Source organism: Sorex araneus, chromosome 3 (assembly GCF_027595985.1).
Source record: "Sorex araneus isolate mSorAra2 chromosome 3, mSorAra2.pri, whole genome shotgun sequence".
Taxonomy (NCBI): Eukaryota; Metazoa; Chordata; class Mammalia; order Eulipotyphla; family Soricidae; genus Sorex; species Sorex araneus.
In genome coordinates this window covers 102082071-102103150 of record NC_073304.1, presented here as the reverse complement: position 1 = coordinate 102103150, position 21080 = coordinate 102082071, and the positions used below count along the sequence as shown (strand labels likewise).

At 50.3% G+C, this 21080-nt stretch overlaps 1 protein-coding gene across 2 annotated transcripts; it reads right to left on the bottom strand.

Moving 5' to 3' along the window:
• Positions 1–726: 726 nt before the first annotated feature.
• On the bottom strand, positions 727–18448 carry LARP6 (La ribonucleoprotein 6, translational regulator). 2 transcript variants are annotated; one of them, XM_055132384.1, is made up of 3 exons: positions 18185–18448; positions 6660–6870; positions 727–2526 (listed from the first exon to the last, which is right to left on the bottom strand). In XM_055132384.1, the coding sequence occupies exons 1-3, from the start codon at positions 18382–18384 to the stop codon at positions 1462–1464; spliced, it is 1476 nt and encodes a 491-aa protein (XP_054988359.1). In that variant the 5' UTR covers positions 18385–18448; the 3' UTR covers positions 727–1461. The 2 variants fall into 2 exon arrangements, with proteins under 2 accessions (XP_054988359.1, XP_012788920.2); XM_012933466.2 differs by having other exon boundaries at positions 729–2526; positions 6660–6867.
• Between the last annotated feature and the right edge of the window lie 2632 nt (positions 18449–21080).

The following is a 21080-nucleotide window of genomic DNA, read 5'->3' as shown; positions in this document are numbered from 1 at the left end:
ACAGGTATTAGGATACATGCAAGGCGGCTACCCAAGCTGCTTTGATCCCTAGCATCACTTGGCCTCCTGGTATGGCCCCAGAGGTCCTTAAGCAGTGATTGAGTGGTCCATGGTGGTCCTTGGCACTGCTGGCCCCATGAAGCATTGAAGCCTCAGGCCCTGGCATTGACCCAATGGCCCAGTGTGGTAGAGAATGGCCCCTGGGCCTCCTGAGCAACACTTCTCAAAAAAGAGGGAGAGAAAGAAAGAAGGAAAGAAAGAAGGAAAGAAAGAAGGAAAGAAAGAAAGAAAGAAAGAAAGAAAGAAAGAAAGAAAGAAAGAAAGAAAGAAAGAAAGGAAGGAAGAAAGAAAGAGAGAAAGAAAGAGAGAAAGAAAGAGAGAATGAAAGAAAGGAAGAAAGAAAGAAAGAAAGAAGAAAGAAAGAAAGAAAGAAAGAAAGAAAGAAAGAAAGAAAGAAAGAAAGAAAGAAAGAAAGAAAGAAAGAGAGAAAGAAAGAGAGAATGAAAGAAAGAAAGAGAGAAAGAAAGAGAGAATGAAAGAAAGAAAGAAAGAAGAAAGAAAGAAAGAAAGAAAGAAAGAAAGAAAGAAAGAAAGAAAGAAAGAAAGAAAGAAAGAAAGAAAGAAAGAGAGAAAGAGAATGAAAGAAAGAAAGAGAGAAAGAAAGAAAGAAGAAAAGAAGGAAAGAAAGAAAGAAAGAAGAAAAGAAGGAAAGAAAGAAAGAGAGAAAGAAAGAAAGAAAGAAAGAAAGAGAGAAAGAAAGAAAGAAAGAAAGAAAAGAGGGAGAAAGAAGGAAGTAAGGAAAGAAAGAAGAGGGAGAAAGAAGGAAGTAAGGAAAGAAAGAAGAGGGAGAAAGAAGGAAGTAAGGAAAGAAAGAAAAGAACAAGAAAAAAGGAAATGTGTCTCTGTTAAATAACTCGGGGTCTTGTGGCACACTTCCCTTGGCCCTATGAGTTTGGTGAGTTGGACACAGACTTTGGTCAAGCACTAGGACATTAGCGCCAGCACTCCTGGTTGGGTGTTTTATTATTTATTCACGTGACGGGACCCATAGATTTGGTCTCGGAGGACGCCATGCGGCTAGCTGACTCAGTTGCCCATGCACCACACAACTCTTCTGGCTCCCACGACGACCCAGCACGGCCCAGCTGGGCCCCCGGGAAGAACCCCACTCTGAAGAGAGGTCAACTGTCAGACCCGCCCCACACCCGGCAGAGCCCACAGCACCCTCAGCGCAGGGACAGTCATGCAGGGAGGACAAGGGGCTCTGAATGAGGCACGGTCTGAGCGCCACAGGGTACTGCACAGCTCACACGACTGACCAGGGTATAAATTAAGAGGACTGCAGGATACAAAAGCTTCCGGAGGGGAGGGGCGGCGGTGCTTAGAGTCAGCTAGGTCATGCCAGGTGTTTGTGCGTGCCCTTGAATACCAAGGACCCTGCTCATGAAAACCAGACGGTATTTACACACAAGCCCGGCTCCTCTCGTGCCCCCTGTGGAAACCCCGGGTGTCGTCGGGGCCCCGGGGCCACCGCAGCACACCCACGGGCAGCCCGTCAGCAGTCTGCACCCTCCGGGAGAGCAGGGGGCTGGCTCCGGGACTCTTCTCCTGTGTCCCCAGCTCGGCCTGGCGGCGCCTTCGCACCCAGGGGCTGCCCGAGGGCGTGACACTGCTGTCGGAGGAGTAGTCCGTGCCCTTGCGCGGGGCCTCGGGGCTGGTGCTGCAGTTCGGCCTGGCCTCCTCGGCCAGGGGGGACTTCCTGGGGACCCCTTTGCGCTGGGCCAAGGGGCTGCTCCAGGGGCTGGAGCAGGGGGAGGCACTGGGACTTAAGAAGAGATTCTGGGGGCCGGCGGGGACGAGCTTGTTGCTGAGCGGGTGCCGCCGGCCGGTCATGGGGGATGTGGGGTCGCTCTCGGGGTCAGAGGAGCTGTTGGCCGAGGACTCATCACCCAGGTACTGCAGCTCCTCGACCCTCTTGTTTGGGGACTTGTTGAGGTGGACACTCACGGCGGGCTCCTCGTCCTGGTTCCGGTCCTTGGCAGGCTTCTTCTTGGGCGGCTTCATCCCGATCAGGACAGCTTTCATGGTCTCCTTGCCCTGCGACTCCGTGATCATGAACTCGTGGGCCCTGATGGCCGCCTCCACCTCCTCAAACTCCACGATGGCGCAGTCCTGGGTCCCCACCTGGCTGTAGCGGCTGCTGATCCGCCGGATGTCCGGGGGCAGCTCCCTCCCGGGCCGGAGGATGCGCACAGACGAGATCACCCCGAAGGCCCCAAAGAGCTTGAGGAGGTGCTCCATCACCTTCTCCTGCAGCCTGCCGTTCTGGGGCGCAGCCAGGGCCCAGAGCGTGGGGGACAGGTAGAGGTCGTAGAGCAGGAGCATCTTGCTGGGGAGGTTCTCATTGGGGAAGAGCGGGACGGGGGTGGTCCTTCTCACCTTCCGCTCATCCTCGTTCAGCTCCAGGATCACCGAGTACTTCAGGGCGTGTGCGGTGGTTCTCCAGTCCCGCGTGAGGTGCTTCACCTGGGAACACAAAGCAGATCTGGAATGCCGCCTTCGGCCTGTCTCCCCGTGTTCTCTGCATCTCCGTCCTGCTCTCCTTACCCTGCAATACCTGTCTCGGCACCTGGACCTGGTGTGGATAGGCAAATATTCTCGGGAGCAAACACACTTTCTACAGCGTCAATCAAAGCAGGGCCCCTGAGCCCAGGCTGCCCACCAGAACCTGCCATGGCAACAGAAACATTCCGTTCTGCTCGGAGCCAGTTGAGAGTGCAAGCCTGCAGGACCTAGAGTAAGCCTTGCTGGCTACAAACAGTATTGAGCTGGCAGCGAGGCTCGAGGCTGGGGCCAGAGAGAGAGCACAGGAGCTGAGGCACTTACTTGCCTTGCGTATGGCCACGTTGGAGGTGACCCGGATTTACTCCCCAGCACCACAGATGGACGCCTGAGCATGGGCAGGGATCACTCTTGAGCACCGAGCTAGGAACACTGCCAGGTGTGGCCAGTCTCTCCATCCCACCCCCAACAGACCGGAAGCTTTTCAACCTCTCAGGATCTCATGTGGAAGATGGGGTTGTTTGTGATCCTACCTCACAGGGCTGCCAGGAGAAATAAAGAACTATAGATATAAATATCTGCATCCAGACATGTATTTCATATATGTGGAACTTAGAATAGCATCTAGCTCACATGTGGACTCAATAACTATCATGTGTTACAATTATTTCAAATATTTCATGCCACCATTTTGATAGCACTTGGGTATTTTAGCATGTCAGGGTATTGGGTATTTTAAGTTCCTCTGAAATTGTTTTTTTCCTGTTTCTATTCATCTGACACATCGAAGGCTTCAAAGCATCTTTCATAGTTCACCTCTGTATCTCCCGAAAATGTGTGGGCCGCTTCAACTGGGAATTAAATCCAACTTGGGCCTCATGGCAAATGATGAAACATTCCCTCCCTCCTCTTCCCTTGCTGGAAATTGTGCGTATCAATGCAGTATATAGAAGCTATATTTATATTGTAATGCGGTACTTTTAGAGAGGACCACTTCCGGTGAGGGGAATGCCAGGCAGAATGAGTCACCCCAAAGAAAGAGTGGAAGTGGGTGGAGTGGGGAGCTGCAGCCAGCATGGTGAGGCCACGCCACGGAGTCCTGGAAGCCAGGCCCATGCAGATGCCCTGCCCAGGAGCCCCGAGCCCAGGCCAGCACTGCCCTGAACAGGAGCGGGGCAGGCTGACGGACTGAGAGGGTGGGGGAGCCCGAGGCTCCAGCAGCATGACGAACAGTGGTTCAGACTTGGGCTGAGGATTTGGGCAGCCACACACAGAATTAGGGGCTTAGTCACCATCACACAGGCTGAGGGCAGAGAAGCCAGTCCAGAAAAGGGTGGCACTTGAGGTGGGCCAAGTCAAGCTGGGGTCCAGAACTGGTACCAGTGGGGAGGCCCATGAGAGACCCCAGCTGTGTCTCTCTGGAGTGAAACCAGGTGGGGAGCACAGGAATGGGCAAAGGCCGAGTCACTGTCCAGAGCCAGGAGCAAGGCACTGGGGGGCGGGGGCGGCAGCGCTGACTGCAGTCTGAGTGTGGGGGCCTGTGTGGGCCCTGAGAGGAGCGTCCAGCCACCACCTTCAGAGGAACCGGGGTCCATCTCGGCACCATCACAAGAAGTTGGCCCACATTTGAGACATACCTTCATCACTGAGACTGCCCACTGTAGTGTCCAGACCCTCTGTAGCAAAGGGGCTTTGCTCTCAGTTTAGAGGGTCTCTGTGCATTCTCTGCAGTCAGTGTTTGCCCCATTAAATAGGCCTACAGAGGCAACTTAAAAAAGGAAAATTAATTTTGAAGGGAGCAGTCCCCCAACAGTGCTCAAGAGGTCCAGGGTCCCTCTAGGCAGTTCTCAACAACTGGGCAGCTCCATGCAAGCGTCCAAGAGTTGCTACTGTCTGGGTTCTGCAGGACGGAGGAATGGCCGGAGCCAAGCCAGCAGTGCTCAGAGGCCTCCAGGGATGCTCCTGGAAGTTCTCAAGGGACCACGGATACCAGGGTCGGCTGAGGGCAAGGCCAGAGCCTCTGGGGAAGGAGAGTTGAGCCATCCCCGGCAGTGCTCAGGGCTGACGCCTGGCTCTGTGCTCAGTGGTCTCTCCTGGTAGGGTCAGGAACCATATGGGTGCTGGACATCATGCCCAGGTGCTGCAAGCAAACAAGTGCCTTCACGCCTGACCATCTCCAGGGCTCCGGGGCCTGCGCCTTAATCCCCCGGGTGATCTCTCTGGCGTCCAAAAGGAAAATTCTGCTCTGACGCTTAGAACCCTGGGGTGAAATTAAGGAACTAATGGGACGATTCCACTGCTGCTTCATTCATTCAGTTCTCTGGTGAGAACTCGTACATGCTTCTCTGCATGGGAACCGTCCCTCTCTTCTCTCATACCTTGAAAGGTCCTGCTCTTCCTCCAAGATTCCATTTCACTGCCTCTGGGAAGAAAATTTCTCAGTTCCCCAGAGAGGGCTCAGTGCTCTGATCAACGAGCTCCCGACAGTCCTGTGCCCTTCACTTGCCGATGTGGAGCTCGGCCTTGATGTAACACTGCACCAGTCACCTCCTTACCGGCTCTCCAAAGGCTGGGGGGGAAGCCACATTCATTTTCACACCCCTGGTCTAACATCACTCTCAAGAGGCGGAATGGATGTTTGACAACCAAAGGAAGGAAAGAAGTGGAAGAGAGGAGAGAGATCCATGGGCGAGTGCAGAGAGCCCCCAGAGAAAGGCCCTCATTCAGTGCTCTTGGACAAAATGCACAGGCAGCCCAGCCGAGGCCCGAGCGTTACACATCTCGTTATGCAACGGGACGGGTGGGGCTTCTCCTCCCTAGTAAACACAGCGCGCCCTTGGGAGACGCAGAGTTCTTCTTGCAGCAGCTCCACCAGCCCTTTGGGAGGCGGGAACTGAAGCCCAAGTGCCACTCTGCACGGCAGAGGCCAGGAGACGGCTTGCGAGGCCACGGGCAAGCTGTGCATGCAGGGGGCTCAAGTTGAACCCAGCTCTGAATGGTCTTCCCCTTGTACCTCCAGGACAAGCCCCCAAAACAGAGCTTTGGAGTGGCCTCTGAGCCCCCCACCCCCCACCCCCGTGTGTAGCCACCCCAAACAAAAATATAAAGAAGCCAGAAGTGCACGCCTTGCATGCAGCTGACCTGGGCTTGAGCCCTGGCACCCAGAGCATGCCCCAAACAGAGTGATCCCTGGGCGCAGAGCCAGGAGCAAGCCCCAAACACAGCCGGATATGCCCCCAAACAAAACCTATAATACACAAAGAGGGCTGTGTAGCTGGCCACCCCTGGGTGTGTCTCTTCCACCAGACCCCCTTGAGGAGGCTGATACTCGGGGCTAGATCGCCTCTCCTGGGGTTCTGGACCTGCCTTCCTCCTCTTGTTTATTCAAGAAATAGGCTGTTTGAGTCCCACCTCCTGGCATGTCTAGTAAGTGTCTCTCAGGCCACTGAGTCACTAGGTCTGGGCACAGGGCCCCCCATATGTCTGGTCAAGTAATTGAACTTAACTAAGTGCCACCCTAAATGCGCTAAGAACATCCCCTGAGTGCCACCAGGCCAACCAGGTCCTGTCCCATTCCCCCTCTCCGGGACCCTTATAAGGGGAGTGGACAAGTTCCTTCCCTTCCCATCTTCCCTTCCATTCTTCCTCCTTCCCTTCCTCCTCCTCCCTCCCTCACCCCTTTCCTCCCTTCTTTCCTTCCTTCTCTCCTTTAGCCTTCCCCTCCCTCCTTCCATTTTTTCCTTTCTTCTTTTGGCGGTGAGGGGTGAGGGGGGAGTTGGGTATTGAGTCCCATGATGCAGTGATCAGAGCTCACTCCTAGAGGTGCTCAGGGTACCCTATGAGGGAGCAACCCTGGGTGGGCCGCGTGCACGGCCGGCGCTTTACCCTGGCACTATCTCTCAGGCTGGAGGGAGGAGGTTCTTAATTGCATGTCTCTTCCTGTCTTGGATCATTTATCTCTTTTTCAAGCCCCAGAGGAAATGATTTAAAAAAAAAAAAAAAAAACACCGCACCTGGTTTCAGGGGGTGAGAATGTCAAGGACCAGGCCCCTGCCTTGAGCGCTGGCACTCGGGGGCCGTGGCTGAGGGGGGCTCACCTTCTTGAAGGATGTGAGAAGCTTGACGCTCACGTAGCCCAGCTTGTTCCTCCGCACGTGCTTGAGCAGGAAGGCATCCTTCTCCAGGTTTTCGTCGGAGAAATAGAACTCGATCTGCTCCACTAGCTTCCTGATCAGCTCCTGGTCCGGGGGCTTCCACTCCTGCTCCAGCTCGTCTCGCTCATTCTCGCCCCCGCTGGTCGGGGCACTGCTGAGGCCAGGGGTGAAGAGACAAGCATGAGGGCATGGGCTGCTGACAGCCCCACCCAGGGCCCTCAAAGAGGGCTCCTCTGGAAGCAGGCATCCTGCAGAGAGCCTCGTACTGGGGGTCGGGAGGGTCCCAGGTCACGTGACTGGTGTCCTGTGGAGAATCTGAGGACACCAGGAGACAGAGCACCAAGGGGCGACAGAAATGAGCATGAGCAGCAGAAGTCAGGAGCAGGGGGAGGATTGTACAGTGGGTGGCATATTTGCTTTGCATGGGGCCAACCTTGGCTTGATCCCTGACAGCAGTGCCAGGTGTGTCTCCCCAAAAGAGAAATCACAGAACAAATGGCAGCACCAACCCCACCACCACCACCACCACAAAGTGATGAGGAGACTGCGGCAAACCTGTCTCAGGCCCTGAGAGGGAAGGGGGAGGGGGCTCCTGCTCAGCCCTGGCCTTTGAACCTCCAGACTCCACAAACAAGGGGAAGGAATGTCAGTGGTTCTAAGATGCCCGCTGGTGTTGATCTTGTATTCCAGCTGCACCAGAAAAGCTCTCAGGTCAGCCCTGAAATCGGATCAATGGTCATAGGATTGTGGAGGAACAGGCGTTGCCCTCCACCAGCTAAGCAGTCAAGCTTTTGCTTTTTTGTTTTGGGGTCATACCCGGTGGTGACCAGGGCTTACTTCTGGCTCTTTGTTCAGGGATCACTCCTGGTGGGGCTCAGGGACTGTGTGGGGATCAAACCAGGGTCAGCAAGGCAAGTGCCCTACCTGCTGTACTATCGCTCTACCCATACATTTGCTTTTGTCAAGGAAGAAGAGTCCTTAAGGTCACAACGTGCTCACATGGGGGAGCAGCCCCACCGTCTGTCCACAGGGTGCCCTGAACTTGTACTTCTTATAGCTCTCCTCCCGTTTCGTCTCCAAGTCCTGGCTTCCAGAATAGCATTTCTCCACCTGGCACTCTGTTATCCCCAGTGGAAATCCCTATGAGATCCCCAAGTATTACAAGGGGCCACAGGTGAAATTTATTCAAATGGGGGTACAACATGAGACTAGGTAGCCAATATACAGGACAGGGGAGTTAGAGGGAGGAAAGATGTTGGAAAGTGGTTGTGTGATTGCTCAAGAAAACAGTGCAAAAGTGGAAAGAAGAGCCTTAGTTCTCAACTTAGACACCTGAGCTGGAATCCTCACATGACCATTTTTATTTTGGGATTTTTTTTGGGGGGAATACATTTGGTGGTGCTCCAGGCTTACCCCTGACTCTATACTCAGGGATCACTCCTGGTAGGCTCAGTGGACCATATGTAGTGCCAGGTATTGAACCTAGATGCGCCAAGTGCAAAGCAAACATCCTACCCACTGTACTACTGCTCTGGCCCTTCAAATGACCATTTCTGAGCTGAATCAACTTAGACATGGCATTTCCATTATCTGTGAACTGGGAATCCTGACAGGCCCTATCCTGATGGGATTGTTGTCAAGACTAAACAGACAAGTGGAAAGACCTTCGTAAGTGCCAGACTACCCTTAGCTAAGCTCAGTAACTGTTGGATACATTCCTTTGTGCATTCGTAAGAGACAGATTTAGGATTCAAATTTAACTGCAGTGTCTCCAGAACCTTCCACATGTTGTAAGATCTGACAGAGAATCTGGAACCAAACTCTCTCATAGCCACACCTGCTAGCAGTGTCCTTCTGGAAGGCGTCATCTTCCTCTCCATAAGAATATCAGACCTGGAGAGACAGTCTAGGGGTTAAGGTGCTTCCTTTGCACATAGCAGACCCTGGCATGGTCATGTGAACACCTCTAAGAGTTACCCCTTGGGGGCTGGAGTGAGGGCATTTGCCTTGCACGTGGCTGACCCAGGTTCGATTCCCAGTATCCCATATGGTCTCCTGAGCACCACCAGGAGTAATTCCTGAGTGCATGAACCAGGAATAACCACTGTGCATCGCTGGGTGTGACCCAAAAGTTAAAACAAATTTTAAAAAAATTAATAAGAGTTACTTCTAAGTACAGCTGGGAGTACCCCCCAAACTAAAATAAATAAATAAGATATACCAATCCCCCAGAGCATATTGAAGAAAAACAAACTATCAAAGCAACTAACTTTAAAAGTTCTTTTTAGGGGCTAGAGAGAAAGTACAATGGATTCAGCCTGCCTGGCATGCAGCCAACTCAGGTTTGATCCCTGGCTCTACATATGGAACCCTGAGCCCCATCAGAAGTAAGCCCTGAGCAACGCTGGGTATAGTCAAAACCCTACCCCCATCCAAATAAATACATGGAAGTCTTTTTTAAATGGGATGACAAACTAAAGAAATATATTAAGATAGTCTGTAAAATTTAACAGGTCAAGCACAACTTAAACATTGGAAAAGCTGATAACTTCCAAATTTTCTTAAAGGTAGCTATGACAGACAATAATCTATCCACATACCATTTCTAGTAGCAAACTCATTCTCACTTTCTTTTATAAGAAATTATGAAAATGATGGGTTGGAGCCATAGCACAGTGGGTAGGGCATTTGCCTTGCACGTGGCCGACCCAGGTTTCGATTTCTCCACCACTCTCGGAGAGCCCGACAAGCTACCGAGAGTATCCGACCTGCATGGCAGAGCCTGGCAAGTTACCTGTGGCATATTCAATATGCCAAAAACAGTAACAACAAGTCTCACAATGGAGACGTTACTGATTCCTGTTCAGGCAAATTGATGAGCAACAGGATGACAGTGATACAATGATATAAAAATGACTCACTCCCTCACCTCTCTTGTGTTATGATTAATAACATGAAGATGATGTGATGTCTGGAACTGTAGCAGCTATTTCACTACCACAAGAAACCAGTCAAGAGGCTGCACTTGACTTGACTGACTTGCAGAACTGATACCTCTATACTTATCTACCTGCAGATTTCAGATTATTACACACGAAAGATAAAATCCCATTTATTTATCTCACTTGTTAGTTGGGGTTTCTATTACTTACATTAATAGATATTGATATAATTAGAATTGATAATTCTATCGATGATATTTTTCTCAATTTAACATTACACTGAGAAAAGAAGTCCTTAAATTATGCCACATGTCAGTGTGACCATCAATAAAATTTTAAAAGGAAATGAATGAGGAACAGAACATATTTTTTACTTCATTAGAGAAAGCATATACCCCAAGTAGTGTTAAAAAAAAACTTAACTAGAACAGATAAATGCACTACAAATGCAGAGATCATTCTAATCTCAGCTGACATATATAAAAGGGAAAAGGGTAATGTGGAAGGTCTGTGATAATAATTTTGGGTGAAGTTGGGGACAAAGTACCCCAAAGATACTGGCAAACTAACCTGTGTCAGGGGTAATCAAACTACCCAAGAGAGCCACAGCCCGGTATGTCTGACCCCACAGCTGGAGCAGTTGAAGCTATTATAAAAGCAAACTCATAAGCAAAGCATATCAAAAGGCAGAGATGATACAATCTTGCCATTCTGCAGTGCCTATTTAATAATCTCTCATTCTTCTAATGGTCAGTCACGGGCCCCGGGAAGACTCTACATCGAACTCTCAAGTTTACTGTGAAAATAAAGTCCATCCACTCAAGTTTGCCACAGCATCCCTGGGGATCCACCTGCTTCCCACCTCAGGCTTGTTTTGTGTGTATAAAGAATTAATCTGCAACATCCAGATACTTGATCTCCTCTTGGTCTCTTGTTCCTAAAGCAGGATGGGGCACTACTGACCACCTTCCTGAAACTCTTCCCCCTCAGCCTATGGGATTCTTCTTCCCATGCGACTCTTCTTCCACTGTCTTCTTTCTCCTCTTCTTTTCACATGTAAGCACTCCCTAAAGAGCTCCTTGACACTTTAACCCCAACGACTTCTACCTCCCTTCTTCTGTTGCTCCTGTACTGTGCTCAATCATTAGCTACTCCCTTCCTTGGAGAATCTGGAGTGGCTTCAAATCCACTCTGTTCAGGATCCAACTATCCAAATTTGGCAAAATCAGGTATGGCTAAAGACTACCAAGAAAAAAAATCTTCCAGGGAAATGATTTGTCCCTTCACGGTCTCAAACTATTGAGGAGCTTCTTGCATGCAGCAGACCACTCTCCCTGACCTTGCCAGCTACTGCTGCACCTCCAAAGGGGGATCCTGGGAGCAGAAATGCCCATTTCCAAGTTGGAAGCACGATGCAGTGTTTCCTGGTTCACGGAATAGCCTTTGCAGAGGAAAGCCTTGCATCCTGTTGGGACAGGGAAGAAGGTTTCTGTTTTAATCTGAATCCTGGCACCTTTTCATCCATTGCAGCCATCCTAGGAAAACCTACTCTCTTCCTTCCCAAATGCCCCTGCCACCACTTTCCCTGTCACTCTGCGACACTCTTAGGATCAAGACAAAGAGGTGTTGTTAAATGATCACTTTTGCCCCCACATTGAGTCAGTTATCAAGTGTTGACTCGAGTCTGCAGTCTGCCATCTGTTCTCTCCTCTACTCTGAGTGTTCCCATTACTTCTCCCAGGGACACTATTAATAGCTCATCAGAGAGATTTTTTCCCATTTAATATACCACCAAAAAACCATCAGAGAATTTTTATATAGAAAGCAGAATTCTTTACTCCGTCTCTTCACCCTAAAGGCAAACTCTATCCGACCATTTAGTTCCTATGGGTATTGTCCTACAGTTCTGTAAAATATGCTCATTGCTCTATTGTTCACATGCTGACCTAAATATTCTCTACTCGTGGCCTAGAATATAAAATAAAGATCTGCTAAAGTTGTTCTTCTGATTTTCGAAGTATCATCATTACTTTTACTTTTCACTGGTAGGTAGAGACTAGACAATTGTTCTAAAGGAAGAATGTAAGTGACTTCTTGGACATTAATACCCCCCTTTTTTTTTGCTTTTTGGGTCACACCCAGCGATGTTCAGGGGTTACTCCTGGCTTTGCACTCAGGAATTACTCCTGGCGGTGCTTGGGGGACCATATGGGATGCCAGGGATCGAACCCGGGTCGGCCGCGTGCAAGGCAAACGCCCTACCCGCTGTGCTATCGCTCCGGCCCTAATACCCCTTTTTAATCTTGCATCCTTCACAGATTTTCCCACTGGACCCTTCCCAGGGTTCTGTCTTCCTACAGCCTCTTCCACTCTGTGTCTTATTTTATGTTTTGAAGAACAACTGTTAATATATAACTTCCATATACTTGAATCATGTTTTCTAGATCCTTGTAAACAAAATCCAAAGTCCTTTGATTTTCTACAGATTCATTTTGGATCTTGCTGCCTAATGTTGTTCTATTTCCTTTTGGAGTCCATGTTCCAAGCAAGTAACAGACATGGTGTCTGGCAGGCTTGTGGACTCTATGCCTCTCTATAGACTGTTCCTCTCTGAATAACCTTGACTCTTTCTCTTAGGTCTGAATCCCAGCTAAATACTTCAAAGTTGATCTCAAATGTGGCTTTCCCAGGAATTTGTATTTCTAACTCTCCTAACACTTGTGGATACTTGTCACATAGCAACTTCTAGATATGTCTTAAGTGGCTTGAACTCTAAATTCCTGTAGGGTAGAATTCATTTTGTTTATTTTCATGCTGGTACCAAACCATAGCCTCCAACATGGCACAAATTTAAAATCAATGTTATGTGAATCCTTTCCCAATGCAAAGTGTGAAACACTGGTATAGACTCTACGCCTCTCAGGATTCTCTGAGACACACAAATGTAGAGCTACAGGTGGCTTTTTATTAATTAATTTATTTATTTTTGCTTTTTGGGATCACACCGGCGATGCTCAGGGGTTACTCTTGGCTCATGCATTCAGGAATTACTCCTTGCAGTGCTCGGGGGACCATATGGGATGCTGGAAATCAAACCCAGGTTGGCCGTGTGCAAGGCAAACTCCCTACCCGTTGTGCTATCGCTCCAGCCCTAGGTGGCCTTTCAAGAAGGCTTTAAAAACACTTTGACATAGAAGTATTACACTTACACCTTTTTTTTTGTTGTAAGGTGTAAACTGGGAGCAGTGCTGAGTTCTTTTGTTAAATCTGCTAGAAATGAAAACAAAGGTAGAAATCTAGGGATACATTTCAAAACAGATGATGGGGCTCTCCACAGATCAGAGCTGGATTTTTTTTACATTCGTATAAGTGATTCAGTGAAATAAGTGAAGCATAAAATCTTTAAGTGTGCTTTTCTCATAAAATTTCTCAAGCTCAGGGCACAGAGGCTAAGAGCACCTTGCAACTCCATATGCATATGGGTATGAGTTTGGATCCCTCATTCCCTATATGCAATGGGTACAATCCTGGCAGCCCTGCTGTCTTGAGCCTGGCAACTCTGTATGTGACCCCCATCACTCACATGTGTGTGCACATGCACACACACACACACACTCCTCAGGCTAATATTACATTATTAACTGAGCAGCAAGTCAAATGTTATCTTGAAGAAGAAAATATACAAACAAAATGACAAAATGTGACTCTTAACTCAGGAAGGAGCTCGCAAATGTCCCTATCTTTGTGGAGAATTATGGTGGTGCTTTGGCCACCAAGACCAAGAGCATGGTGGCCAGACACAAGGAAGACAATGAACACAACATGAAAAGCACTCTGGTCCAATATCTTGCACGTGGAGATCCTTTTGACTTGCCTCTACCAAAAAAAATAAACACACCATAATTGTTAACAGTATTGCCTGTCAGTGTGTGACCTGAATGATAGCACTGCACTGAAGCACTGTCATCCCACTGTTCATCGATTTGCTCGAGTGGGCACCAGTAATGTCTCCATTGTGAGACTTGTTGTTATTGTTTTGGGCATATTGAATACACCACCAGTAGCCTACTAAGCTCTGCCATGCAGGTGGGATACTCTCGGTAGCTTGTCGGGCTCTCCAAGAGGGATGTAGTAATCGAACCTGGGTTGGCCGCGTGCAAGGCAAACACCCTACCTTCTGTGCTATCGCTCCAGTTACGAACTGAATGATATTAAATAAAAACATTAATTTTCAGAAAAGAATCATAAATCTCAAATGGTTCATAAAGGGCAATTGTGTGCAATTATCTGAAAGATTCACCCACATCGCAACCTGAGATGGGTACTTTCTCCCTCTACTTCCCCCTCCATTTCTCCAAATAAAACTCTCTCACTTCACTGAAAACAAAACCAAATCCCAACCAGCAACCAAATTTCACAAACAATAGGAAAACATCCATGAAACAATAGGAAAACAACCTAAAAACTAAAGGTTCCTTGTTGAAATGGGCTGAAGAAATGCAGAGGCTGTATTTGCAAGTCTGGAGTAGATAAGGGGCTAACTACACTTGTGTGCTTCCAGCAGGAGTTACATCTGTCTGCAGGGACATTCATTCTTCAATATTTATCACAGAGATAAGGACCTTCATTTTTTTCTTTGCTTTTAGGGTCACACCCAGTGATGCTCAGGGGTTACTCCTGGTTCTGCTTTCAGGAATTACTCTTGGCAGTGCTCGGGGACCACATGGGATGCTGGGAACCGAACCCGGGTCGACTGCGTTCAAGGCAAACTCCCTACCCGCTGTGCTATTGCTCCATCCCCTAGGACCTTCATCTTTAACCCTGACTTCTGCTATGCCATTGTCATATTCCCAAGCCTGGGGAAGGGGTGCAATTTAACATGGGTTTCTGCAGCACCATCTGTGGGAGAATCATGGAGGTCAGAGAGAGAGATAATGATTATAGGCAGATAAGGACATGGAGCTGACCCCTTAAAATTTCTTCATACTGTAAAATACTGATAAATCCATGAAAATATTAAAACTAATAAAGAAAAATGGTTTGTGGTGCAGGGAAGAGACACGAATACAAAGTACTTAGTTATACGACAGGCACAATTTGACACAAATAAGCAGGGACTCTCACTGCCATCATCCAGATGACGGAGAAGCACTCTTGGTGCAGGTGCTTACTCTCAGAGAGGAAGAAGCCTGCGAGGTTCTGTTAAATCAGAAGTAGGCATGTTCACTGATTTAGTGTTAATGTTTAATATTTAGTATTAAAACTAGAAGTCATTTGAATGCATTTTTAGACAAGAAAATTAATATATTCTAAGACCATTAGGAATGAAGATCTTTCAGTATAAAATTAAGAGAAGTAAATCAGAAAACCTGTAATGTTAAAATAGACATGGGATTAACAAGATAATTTTTTTTCTTTTTGGGTCACACCCAGCGATGCACAGGGGTTACTCCTGGCTCTGAACTCAGGAATTACTTCTGGCGGTGCTCAGGGGACCATATGGGATGTTGGGAACTGAACCTGGGTCGGCTGCATGTAAGGCAAATGCCCTATTTGCTGTGCTATCACTCCATCCCCCCAAAATTCATTTTTAATATTTTTTGTCTCGCATTTACTGAGATGGCTTGAAAGCAATGATGTCCCATGGAAACTGGAATTGTGTAGGGGGAGGAGGTTGCAGAGAGTTCTGGGGATCAAACCCAGGTCCTCATGCATGCAAAATGTGCAATTTGCCACTGAATTATATCTCCAGTCAGTCACAGAAGTTAGAACTCCACACCCCAAGATTGGTTCCTAAATACCTTCATTCCTTCAGAGGAAGGGAAAACAGAGAATTCCTGTCAAAACAGCGGGATCCCACAACTGGAGTAGGACAAAAGCAGAAATGAAACCAAGACCATCAGAAAGCATGGAAGTGCGTGAGACTAAAGGACGTGGTCCTGGGGAGTGTAATGAGCAACAATATAAGGGGCTTCCATAGCTGAATCAGACAGTTTGAACATCAAAAATAATGATGGGAACCAATTGCAAAAAAAAATTCTAAGTAGGAAATAATTTCTTTAAATTATTCGATGTGATCCTTAAATCAGCTTCTCTCTTTCATATCTGACAAACATTTCTGCCAGCTTCTTTAGGAGAAAGGTTGTTTAATCCCCAATTATGAGCCTTCCTTCCTTCCTTCCTTCCTCCCTTCCTCCCTCCCTTCCTCCCTCCCTCCCTCCCTTCCTTCCCTCCTTCCTTCCTTCCTTCCTTCCTTCCTTCCTTCCTTCCTTCCTTCCTTCCTTCCTTCCTTCCTTCCTCCCTTCCTCCCTCCCTTCCTCCCTCCCTCCCTCCCTTCCTTCCCTCCCTCCTTCCTTCCTTCCTTCCTTCCTTCCTTCCTTCCTTCCTTCCTTCCTTCCTTCCTTCCTTCCTTCCTTCCTTCCTTCCCCTTTTCCTTCCTTCCCTCACTCCATCACTTCCTCCATCCTTACTAAGACATAGAACTCGAGGCTTTGTATGAGACATGTACTCTACCACTGAGTTACAATTCTGGTCCTAGTATGCTCTCTTTTATAGAACAGTGCCAGTTAATAAATGTACAAAAAATGATAAAATTAGAAAACTACCAGTCTGTAATCTCCAATGAACTAACTGACTCAAGCTAGTTCAAGGGTTGATGGTTCCCAAAAAACATCAACTGGAGAGAACCAGAGCAATGCAGAGGAGACAAACCAGCTCTGCACCAGAGTGGTAGGAAAGAAAGAACCAAGAGTCAAGGATAACTAGAAATCCATCCAATAGAGGGATCTACAGGTGAGAGAGACCTACAGGGGCTAGTGAACATAAAATTGCCCTGGTGTCTGGGGGATGGGAAGCGGGTCAGGACTGGTGCTGGGATCACGGATAAGACACAGGGAAGGTAGCCATGGGTTGAGATTTAGAAACCCGAACTTTCTCCTGCTGGTTCCAGACACGTTCCCATGAGTAGTGGCTGCTGTATGGCAGATGGAACCCAGAGTGTACAGTGTGGCTCCTCTCCCACACTGGTTTGGCGTCATCTCCCAGTGCTCTGTTGTCTGCCCACTAGACTCTGTCAACTCCACTACCCTGAAGAGAGCCAGGGATTTTCCAGGATGCACAGCATGCCAGTGGGCAGCTGGAAGTACTTCAGGATGATCCATGTGTCTAAGGTAGGGGCTTCCTGAACCTGGGAATCCCCTGTTAGGACACACACAAGCTTCCCTGGAGCTGGGAGAGAAGGGGAGCCCAGAGGGAGAGTGGGGCCAAAGGAGAGGACAAGAGCCCCATCTGGCCCAAGGACCGTGCTGGCCGACATCTCAAGGGATCCCTCTTTCTGAGTCCAAGAACACAGTAGAGTTTTCATCAGTGCTAATGATAAAATCTCAAAAATAGTCCCTGGGCTCCTTCTGCCATAGTCACAGGCAAATTAAGTCAGAAGGGTCCGGCAATTCTGGGCAATTCAGCTGAAAATTATTTAGCTGGTGGCAGCCTTTTCTCAGTAGTGTATGAAGTCGCTCTTTAATGCTCTGGATACTCTGCAGAGAACCAATGAATGAATGAAACTGCCTTTGCGGGACTGAAGGACTGATGCACTAGCTGCATCTGTGTCCCATGCTTTGTCCAGCTTTCCAGCTCTAAAGATGGGACTTTCTACCTCCAAGACCTTGGTCTCCACTCAACTGCCCTTGACAGGGCTCTCAATAAGGGCCTTCCCCACTGAGGCAGAGTCAGCGGTGATGGGGTACAGTTCCGGTACCCCTATCTCGTAGGCCCTGAGGTTAGTATCATATCCCAAAGAGGAAGATGCATGGCCCGAGGAAACTGCCTGGCAGGGTTATGTCAGCTAAAAGCAAGTCCAGGAGTCCCAGAGGAAGAGGGCTCTGTAGAGTTGGCTTAGGACGCTCGGTTCTGACCCAGCTCTCCCCTCAGAGCAGCAAGAAGGAAGCCAGAACCCTTCCACTGGGGGCCAAGCTGGGGGCAGAGACCGACACTAGGTACCGTCATGGGTCTGCAGCCAGGCACACCCCAGGCGGCAACGATGACGCAAGCACCTAAGAGGCTGGTGGTGGAGGTGGGGGCACCCTGAACATGGGAATCCCCTGTTGGGAAAGACGCGTGCGGCCAGCCCCGCGAGGATCCCCAACCCCGCGCGAGTGGGCTCTCCGGCCCCGCCAACCACGCCTCCTTGGACCCCCCCACCCATCTCCGCGGCAGGGGTGTCAGAGTCTGAGCGGGGCCTTTGGGGGGCTGACAGTCACTCAGGGCGACAGGGGCAGAGACGGGGGTCACTCTCACGGACGGGTGGGCCTGCCCGGGAGGCGGCCGCCGCTGGGCTTGCGGGGAGGAGCGGGAGGCGCTCACGCGGGGACAGTTTCCTGCTGCGGGCAGAGCTGGCACCGCCCGGAGGGGCTTCCTGCGGGGTCCCCCCCGCAGCCAGGTCCAGGCCCCTGGGAGCCTGGGTCGCGACGCCAAGCGGAGGGCTCCCCCCGCACCCCCCGCGATGCCGCGGTCGCGCCCGCAGCCTACCTGGGCCCGCGGCTCGGCTCGTCCTCGCTGGCGCTGCCCCAGCCGGGGCTCAGGTAGCGCGCCGGGCCCCCCGCGCCCCGCGCCGCCGCGCCGTCCCCGCCGTCCTCCGGCTCGCCCGCGTCCTCGGCCTCCTGGATGGCGACGCGGATCTGCACGGCGGGCCCGGGCCCGGGCCGCGCCTCCCCGTCCGCCTGGGCCATGGTGGTGGCGGCGGCGGCGCGGGGCGCGGGCGGCGAGCGCGCCCGCCGAGCGCCCCGGGGACGGGGGTCGCGCCGCCCGCCCCGCCCGGCCGCACTGGGCGGCTCCGCGCGCGCCCGGGACTCGCGGGTGCGGACGCGCGGACGCGCCGCGGGGACCCCGCACGGCCAGCGCCGCCCGCCCGCCGCCGCCGCCGCGTCTGGGAACTTCTGAGAATCGCGGCGGCCGGGACCCACCCCGAGCGCCCGGTGGGAACTGCACGGCCGGGAAGAGCCTGCGGGAAGGCTCCGAGGGGAGCCACCGTGCTGTCGCCCCTCAGCACCCGCCGGCCCCGGGGAAGCCGCCAGAGGTTTGAACGCAGAGGGGCATCTCCCGGCCGCAGCTCCCGTGCCAGCCCAGGGGCTGAGGAGGTGGGGGCCGAGCTCGGCCTCGCGAACCAAAAGCAAATGCCACTTTTTTCATATTTCGCTTCCCCGGGGCGACATCTCAGCCTTTCAGATAGGACTCAGGGACCGGGGACGGGGGCGGTAGGGAGCATAAAACCCATAAAACCCCATCTGCTTTCATGAAGCCCTCCGCTGAGTACCGCAAATCTACTTTACCCACGCATTTCATGACTTTTTTTTTTTCCCCTTGGTGGCTACTGGAATACTCCTTTTAAAGAGTATTAGCCAGGGAGGTGATTTAGTGGTAGAACATTTGCTCTGCATGTGTGTGCACATGCACACAGACACACACACAAGCACACACATACACATGCACAAACACACACACACATGCACACACATGCGCACACACACATGCAGTCGTATTCAGAGGGAAAGGGACAGACACGGAGTGTTTGGACTCATTTGTGGAGTAAAAAGAACATAGTATGAGGCTAATACCAAGGACAGTGAGAACAAGGGTCAGGAGGAGTGGCTCATGACAAGTCTTGTCACAAGTGGTAGTGGTGGTGGGGCAGCAGCTAGGATTAGAGAAGGGACCACTGTGCCAAAGAGAATTGGAAATGGTCACTCTGGACAAGAACTGAGTGCTGAAAGTAGGTAAAGGGACAGACATGATAACCTTTCAGTATCTGTATTGCAACCATATTGTTCAAAAGGAGAGAGACAGAGACAGAGAAGGAAAGTGCCTGCCATAGAGGTGGGCTGGGGAAGAGGACAGGAGGGAAACTGGGGGCATTGGTGATTGGGACACTGGGACACTGGTGAAGGGATGGGTGATGGAATAGCACGTGACTGAAACCCAATCATGAACAACTTTGTAGCTGTGTACTTCCCAGTGATTCAGTTTCTCTCTCTCTCTCTCTCTCTCTCTCTCTATATATATATATATATATATATACATACATACATACATATATACGTATATATGTTGTATTGTGCCAAAGGAATCCAGAACCAATATGTTTGACAGGAAGAAAGAAACCTCTCCCACCCCTTTCTTGGGAAAAGCTCAAGAGATGGGGTTCCTTGGAAAGGAGTGTCCTGGTAAAAGAATATAATATCGTGCTTTGGTACCTCCATTCCCTGCCTGAGCCAGGATGACTCGGGGTCCAGCAAGCACAACCCACCTTTTAAGGGCCCCCTGGAGTCTGTGTCCCTTTCTTTGTCATCATGTTTTTGTGATAGAATATGGAGAAGGAAGACACACACACACACACACACACACACACACACACACACACATACACATACACTCCTCCCGGATGCTCTGCTGAAATGCCAAGCCCAGGATGCCACCGGGATAGTGAAGCACCGTCTCATGAGCTCAGAGGTCAGAGAATCTTTTTCAAGTTTTTGGGTCTCCCCACAGAAGACCCTTCTGTTATTACGGTTTTTGAAGCTCTACACGTTTGAGCACCACTGGATGAGGCTGGAGAAGAGAGACATTTTCAGTCCCCTCTATGCCTCCCAGTCTGATAATTTTGTTCAGTTGATTTGGTCAGTTGGTTTGGGGTTGTTTTGTTTGGGAGCAACTCCCAGGGATGCTCAAGCCTGCTCAGGGGTCACTTCTGTAGGTGCTCAGGAGACCAGACAGGGGTAGTGATCAAACCAGAGCCCCTGACATGCCTTCCATGAGTCCTGTGGACCATCTCCACCATCTGATAAATTTAGTTTCTAAAGTTTACAAAGGGGTATCCCACATCTCATATGTGCCACCTGTAGAGAGTGAGGACGGGCCAAGACGGCTAGTAGAGAGAATCCCGCCAGACAGTGTTAAGTGCTGGGCTGTTAACCCGGAATCCTGCACAGCATGGGGCTCCACTCAGAAAGCCCACTGGAGATACCTATCTTCATCTCTGAGACAATGAGGAGGGTTAGACTCCAAAAGCTCCAGCATAGGAGGGCACGGGACAGAACAGAGATGCTGAGGACAGAACCTTGTCCAAGGAAGAAGGAGGCCAGCTGCCAAGGATAGGGAGGGGGCTTGCAGTCTTTGGTCTGCTCTGACCAAATCTGAGTGGAAGGCAAGAACTAAGCTGGCCATGATAGTCAGGGCTGGAATGCCTACAGGCTGCTCCTCAGAGAACCCCCTGTGAGATGGCAGGGAGTTGCCAGATGTGCTCCCGCTCCAAACCTGAAGCAGCCGGAGGGTCAGTCCCCAGCATTCAAGCCAAAGACAACACCTTGAATGGCATCTGCTTACCCCAGTGAACAAAGCTAGTCCACATCTAACTGAGAGTAGGCAGCAG